This window comes from Physeter macrocephalus, chromosome 10 (genome assembly GCF_002837175.3).
Source record: "Physeter macrocephalus isolate SW-GA chromosome 10, ASM283717v5, whole genome shotgun sequence".
Classification (NCBI taxonomy): Eukaryota; Metazoa; Chordata; class Mammalia; order Artiodactyla; family Physeteridae; genus Physeter; species Physeter macrocephalus.
This window is the reverse complement of record NC_041223.1, coordinates 44,483,115-44,490,557: the sequence shown is the minus strand read 5'-3', so window position 1 is coordinate 44,490,557 and position 7,443 is coordinate 44,483,115. Positions and strand designations below refer to the sequence as shown.

General features: G+C 45.8%; 1 protein-coding gene across 5 annotated transcripts in view; it reads left to right on the top strand.

The window, feature by feature from the left end:
• VGLL2 (vestigial like family member 2) overlaps positions 1-4,533 on the top strand; it is a 7,925-nt gene extending 3,392 nt beyond the window's left edge. The window contains exons 3-5 of one of the 5 annotated variants that reach the window (XM_055087540.1): positions 1,616-2,137; positions 3,268-3,330; positions 3,413-4,533. In XM_055087540.1, coding sequence (XP_054943515.1) covers positions 1,616-2,137; positions 3,268-3,311 — 566 coding nt within the window. In that variant the 3' untranslated portion in view covers positions 3,312-3,330; positions 3,413-4,533. Of the gene's footprint in view, positions 1-1,615; positions 2,620-3,267 lie in introns of those variants that run through there. The other 4 variants (XM_055087539.1, XM_024115568.3, XM_007120069.4 and 1 more) reach the window with 4 other exon arrangements.
• The last annotated feature ends 2,910 nt before the right edge of the window (positions 4,534-7,443 follow it).

Sequence of the window (7,443 nt, the reverse complement as noted above, 5' to 3'; positions counted from 1 at the left end):
GGGGGCGGGGGGGGGGGGAATCTTCACGAACAACAGTTTACAGGGCCCTTACCCCATTTCTGAAAATCTTTCCAGAGAAAAAAGTCCTAGAATGCAATGCAAGCAAAACCTGCTGAAGAATGTCTCCTAAAACCTACTTATGCCTTTTGCCAGATTTTGATTACTTGGGAAATCTTGAAGCAGAGAATGTCTTTCAATAAGCGAGTAAAATAATATAGAAATAAGAATTTAAGGGTAGCCAAAACATCTCTAAGGGATTTCCCCAAACACATCCCTTCTTTATTGGTTTACCCTTCTCACCAAGCACTGCTTTACCTAGCCTGGGACAATGATTTCTTGGGTGAGTCAACAAACTCTCCCTTCTATTCTGAAATCTTGACCTCCCTTTATTACCAAAACAAGGGTGGAAGTAACTATTTGGTAACTTTGGTAACTTTCTCACTAATCTTAGCTTTTGATGTGTACCAAGCTGAGAAATGAGGACTTTGTTGTAACAAAGGAAAACAAATATTTCACTTTGGGGGAAATGACAACTGTCGCCCTTCCTTTTTTTTCTTAAGAGTGTGACAGTTTGTACAAGCCTTGCCTAGACAAGATCCAAAAACATTAGTTTTAAATACAAAACATTCTTTTTATTCTCCAGTTGCCTAAATACTTTTATCAGGAAGATTGTTCACTACTTAGAATGCATTTTCAAAGCATTTTAAATTATCTACTATGAAATGCAGATGCCTTCTCCAGGGTTCTTTTAATTAAATGTCTTTCTCCTTTCCTCCCAACTAAAGGCAACAAATTTGATCTAAATGCTGTTCTCTTAAAATGCTTCCAGACACTAGGGGTCAACAATGATACAAACAATAATAATTATTATTGTTGTTATTATTATTATTCCTGGCGTCCACATGCTGATGCAGAAAATTTTTTAATTAAAACTGAAAAGACCTGTCCCTTCGTGTCCCCCTCTGCAAATAATGCTGCTGCCCTTTTAATAGGTCAAGTTTGCTCTTTGCAAAAAAAATTTTTTGAAATAAAGTTTCTAGAAAGGAGGCTAATAATAGCAAGACTTCTTAATATGTCGATGGACTTCCAGTCTATCGGAGGCCTTGGAGGGGCACATTTTCTGGAGCAAGGGAGGCTAAAACGCGAGAGCGGGTAGTGAGATCGCTAGACGGCCGACCAAGAGCGGGAAGAGGTACCTTTAGCTTGAGGAGAGGCTGCGGGCCGGGAAGGCGAGGCCACTTCTGGTCCGAGGCCGTCCAGCCCGGAGTCCGAGGGAAGCTCCCTGCGCCCTGAAACTGGGGCCGGGGAAGGAAGTCTCTCCGCTCTTGCTCTCCCCGCCAGCCTCCGGGCTCCCGCAGCCTGGGACGCGCCTGCAAAATCCGAGGAAGCGGCGCTCCTCCCCAAAGGGTTCCCCCGTGCGGCGCCCGGACCTCGCGTTCCCGGGCCTCAGCCCCGCGAGAGAGGCGCCGCGCGTGCGCCCAGCACGGCGCCTTTCCCGCCCTTTGCCAGTCCCGGCCGTTCAGTTCTGCGGCGGCCGAGCGGCGTCGGCAACCGTGTTTCCGGCGGTGATGCGTTCCTCTCTCCCTCTCCTCCCCTCCGCCTCGCCGGCCCAAAGACGGCTCCTTCCCGATGAGCCAGCGCAGCTTCCCCGCCTCCTTCTGGAACAGCGCTTACCAGACGCCGGTGCCCGCGCCGCTGGGCAGCCCGCTGGCCGCCGCTCACTCGGAGCTGCCCTTCGCCGCCGCCGACCCCTACTCGCCGGCCGCGCTGCACGGCCACCTGCACCAGGGCGCGGCAGAGCCCTGGCACCACGCGCATCCGCACCACGCGCATCCGCACCACCCCTACGCGCTGGGCGGCGCCCTCGGCGCCCAGGCCGCCGCCTACCCGCGGCCCGCCGCCGTGCACGAGGTCTACGCGCCGCACTTCGACCCGCGCTACGGGCCGCTGCTGATGCCAGCCGCCTCGGGGCGTCCGGCCCGCCTTGCTCCCGCGCCGGCCCCCGCGCCCGGCAGCCCGCCCTGCGAGCTCTCGGCCAAGGGCGAGCCGGCCGGCGCCACGTGGGCCGCGCCCGGGGGACCCTTCGCGAGCCCCACGGGGGACGTGGCCGGGGGTCTGGGCCTCAGCGTGGACTCAGGTAAGCGGGAGAGGGAACGTGGCATCCCCGGGCCCCTCCTGCCCTGTGCCCAAACCTGGGCTGAGGCCGGGACCCTACTTAGTTCTCCTTGGAGACCCCAGTGACCGTGAGGCCCGAAGGTCTGCATGGCGGGGTTGTGTTTCAGCAGACAGATGACCCTGTGTCATCAGCGTGGGCAGAATGAGAAAGTAGCTGGTTAATATTACAGAGGATTTTTTAAAAATAAAATTTGTTGGAAAGGTTCTAGCTCTGTGCTGTTCAGTAGTGTAGCCACCGGCCACATGTGTCGGTTGAGCACGTGAAACATGGCCAGGCCGAATTGGGATGTGCTGTAAGTGTACAATATACACTGGATTTCAGGACTTTGTCCCAAAAAGAATGTAAAATTCATCTCACTGATGTTTTACATTGATTGCATGTTGAAATATTTTCAACACATTGCATACTGAATATATTGGGTTAAATAAAATATATTACTAAGATTAAGTCTCACCTGTTTGTTTTTTACTTTTTTCAATGTGGCTGCCGGAAAATTTAGAATTATGCCCATGGCTCCCATTGTGTTCCTGTTGGACAGCGCTGATCTAAAGTGCCTGCTAAGAGCGTAGTTTAAATGGTGGCCCGGGTGGGGGCGGGGAGGGGTTCTTGTCACCTCTAGTGGTAGTTACAAGTCATACAAATATGACTCATGACTCTGATATCAACTTAATTGTCAAATTAAATAGGTCTCTGGAAAACATAAAACTTAACAAGAATACGATTTTAGTGATAATATTAAGTCCCTAGCTTGAAGAGTTGAATTTGAAAGGTACGGTCAAATAAGGGTTTACTTTTTTGTTTGCTTTATTTTTAGGGCAAATGAAAAAAATCGTTATATAATAAACGCAATCATTGGCTCCTAGTCTTGCCCGCTCTCCCGTCCCTCAGGTGCAAATTTGACACTTGTTTGCTTTGCTTTTACTTTCATTCATGCCCTATAGATGAATTCTGTGACTTTCACAATGAAACAGTGGTGTTTGTCTTTCTCTTCCTTTAAATACCTTGTGCCTTCCCTCCCCCACCCCCTTCTCTCTCCCTCTCTCTTTCTCTTCTCCCTCTCTCTCTCCCTTTTATTTTCTCTCTGTTTTCAGGTTTGCAGCCTCAGGACAAAAGCAAGGATCTGTACTGGTTTTAGACAACCCACCTTCTTCCCTGTAGGTCTCTGCATAGCGCAATTGGTGACACTCAGAGCTGAAATCAAGTGGGTTTGTAACAGCTTCTGATCTTGGTTTGCAGCTCGTCGTTATTCCCTCTGTGGTGCATCCCTCCTGAGCTGATCTGCTGACCCAGGGTTTCCCCTTCCCTTTCCCTTCTGACCAGCCATGGAGGCTGGCATCTGTGCCTCTCACTTCATGGATCAGGACATGGGGGAATGCAGAGACTTCCAACTTCTCCATGTATTGGGAAAACCAGAACACACATCGACAGAATGTTCATCTAAAAATAATTCCTTCTGCCAAAAGAGGAAATCCAAAGACTCTGAATGATGCTTAATGACTTTTGGGCAAATCACTGGAAATATCCATGGTGGTCACTTGGTGACATGATATCATAGTTTTCTTGGAAAGAGGGAAAGAAAAAGAGATGTTTTGGTGTGAATATTTTTTATGCTGATGTGAATTATTTCATTAAGTAGTGTGATCATAGCACTGCCGACGTCAATATCCTCAGACTGAAATGTATTTGTATTTGCATCAAAGACTGTGGTAGAGAAGTTAAAAGAAGCCAATTCCTTCTTCCTCACCTGTAGCCTCCAGCTCATTTCCTGCCGGCTCCCTCCCTACAACACCAACTCCAGACACAAAGACACACTTTTTCCTTCGGACTGTGAACATGGAAGCCTCAGCCTGAATGTGAGCGGCAAGTGGCTTATCTGGAGCCACCTGCCCGAGTCTTACTGAAATGCAGCTGTTGTAGGACAACTGTTTAAAACTCCAGAAATACATCGACCAAAGGGGGCACTTCCCAGTGTTTGGCACAGCAATTGCAGTTGCACTGGATATGTTTTATACGTGTGTGTGTGTATATATCATATTTTTTACAAAGAACATTTTATGATGAAAGAAGAAACTCTCTCTGCCTTCTCTCCCACAAATTCTGTCCCTCCCTCTATCCTCCTTTGGATGAAAAAAAGTAAGCATCAAGAGGCCCCAGTTGTCTCCAAGAAGAAGAACTAGGAGTCACCAGAAGGGGAAGAGATGCCCATGGAGTCTCTGGTACCTCGAATATTCTTCTCAGTCTCTGTGGTCATGATTTGGTAACTTTAGTGTTGGGACAGGGGAAGGGGTACACATGTGGGCAAAACTGAAGGGGATGAGGAAGAAGAAACGAACATTAAAGATGTTTGTTTACCACTAGGTCGCTGTGTTATTTCTTAAAAGGAAAACAAATACCTTAGTTTTTCTCTAATAGCATAAAATAATTTATAGTAGTGTGATCTGATGTCAGGAAGTAAAATTACTTCGTATATATATTTTTGGTTTCCAAAGTGATTGTCATGCTGTGAAACCCGTGAACCCCTTTCTACCTCATGTCAACCCTGGAGATGAGAAGTTGGGTATCCCCCCTCTGTTTTACAGATAAGAAAATGGTAGCCCATGGAAGCCCAGGTTACCTGATGGCCTTCATCAAGTAAAAGCAGAGATGTATAGAAAACACTACTTGTACACCATTCAGTCAGATACACACATTTTTCTCCAAAAGAGAATTATTGTTACTTCTTAAATTCTAGACTCTTCAGATAGTAGAGTCCTCAATTTAAAAATGTTTTGGAAATACTGGTTATTTTATATTTTAATCAGCTAGGCTAGGAAACCAAACCTACAGCCAGGCCAAAAAAAAGAAATTATTAAATTAATGGTTTTATTTTCTCTTGACGCCAAAGTTATTCGTGTTCTTTCTCTAAAGAGAGAGATTTAGTGTTATGCCCAAACTGCCCTTGAAAGTTGTTAAAACATAAAATATTAATTCAAATCTTGATCTTCATTATAACACAAGAGGCAAATACAGTGTATCTTGGGTAATTGTCTCAAGAGTTGGGTGCAGTTAAGGGACCTTACTCAGAACATGGCTTAGCAGAGTTACCCATCCCCTCTTTCTATCATTTTGGTACCTGTTAAGTAGACTATGATCATTACAAGAACCTATTACTGTTTTTGCTTAGATGGAAGGTACTATATGATTATATTGTCCCAGATGTGATAGTAATAACTAATTGCATTGCATATAGCAATAACTAATGTTAATTATCATGCCCCAGGCACTGGTCTGAGGGCTTTATATGTAGGTTAACTCATTTAAACCTCACAACAATTCTATGTGGTACTTATTACCACAGAGGCTCACAGAGGAGAAGTAATCTGCCCGGTCACATAACTGGGCAGAGCCAGGATGCCAACCCAGGCAGCCCGGGGCAGAGACTGCACTGTTATCCACTGCAGTAACTACTGGCCCACTTCTGATCTGGCTTGAAATGCTCAACTTTGGGCTTACTTTCTCCTCCACAATAGATGAATAAAGAAGGGAAAAGAGGCCAGCAAAGACTGACATGCTGTAGAACTTATAGAATCCCAGGTCTCAAAGGAAGTATCATAGGACGTTGTCCAGACTCCTTCATCAAATGACAGTACCTGTAGACCATTCAGCCAGATGCATTTTTCCATTCATCTCTAGGAAGGAATTATTATTGCTTCTCTTATTAATTCATTTCAGTATTTATAGCCTTCTCTGCTCTGAAGCTCTTCACACCCAACCTAACCAAGTCGTGTTAAGCATGTTAGTCTGAGGTTTGGACATTGAAGCAATAACTAAAATTAACTTTGGATTCTCTGTGATTTTTTAAAATCCATGTTCCACTGGCATGGATCGGTGGTGTATACAAGCGTAAATAAAACGCATTTGGTTCCAGTGCACTTTTAAAGCTTTGCCACTGAGTGTACAGATGAAGAAAGCACAGCAAGTGCATTTTCTGCTGGACATCTTTTCCAAGTAGTCCCCCTCCCCAAGAAGCTTTCCCTGTGCTCAACCTATGTTAGCACTCACAAGATCTCTGATCAGAACCCACAGGGGGCCTTTTCCCAGCCACGAGGTTCTGATTACTGAAGCCTCTGTCCTGAGCCGCGTCCGACCTGAATATCAGGTTGCTGGTGAGGAGACTCATTCACTGGAACTGGCCTTTGGGGCAGTCCTGAACAGACCGTCCAGACTGCCGAACAGGGCTCCAGTGACCTAGCACATAAGGCACATGGAGCAGAGGAGCAGAGCATTTCCCTCCGTGTTACACATTCCCACAGTAGAAATGCAAGAGGCCCTGGAACTATCATCATTCGGTTCTGTGTAATAAGACTTTCAAAGGGAACTTTGGTGAACTCATAGCTCTAACTGACATTTTTTTGACATTCTTTTAGGCCCACCAAGTCATGTAAAGGATGAATTCTCATGCTTGTCTCGCTAATATTCGTGAAACCATGCAGATTAGAGAAGGCCCTAGTAGTTGAAAAAAGGACATTCAAAGAAAGGAGGGATGACATGAGAAAAGGTAAACATGATGTTTTTGCATATATTATATCTGGTTGGGGGTCTGAGAGAAAGATTAGATTCTCCTCTAATCATCCCGGTTGGCACTGGTGTCCTCCTCATCCACGGTTTCCCTTTGCACTTGGCCTCTACTGAGGGAGAGTTGAGGAAAAGGGGAGAGACAACAGCTCTCCTCCACCAAATAATCCTGTTGCCGATTGCCCTCTGGCTGAGAACTCAGTCACTCAGCTGCAGGGAACTCTAGCTATTCTACTCCCTTAGTTTAATAAGAGTTGCCATCCTGTCTCATTTCCCCTTTGAAGTTCTATTTCGATGCGTGGCAAATTCTAGCAATGACTTAAGATTGATTCGGGCCTGGATGGGAGGGAGGGCAGAGGTGGTGAGTGTTGGGAAGGAGACTCCCTGACTGGAAGCTTCTCTTGCCGCTCTTTCTGGGTAAGTACTGCATTTTCTGTGCCCTTTCGAATAGGGGGAAACAACTTGTAAGGTAATTTAACCTCCCATTTGCTTAGAATCGTAAATCCTGTGTTTATGTGCAGGCACCTATACACCTTCTATCAAAATAAACAAGAAACCTTTTCTTAAGCACTTAGTGATTGGTTACTTCAGAGTTGGGGATTTTTTTTAAATAAAACTTAAACTGCTTTCCATATAAATGCCATTTCCATAAATTGCATTTTTAAGCATAATTCACTAGGAGTCAAAGCATGGAAGAAAAGTTGAAAGATATT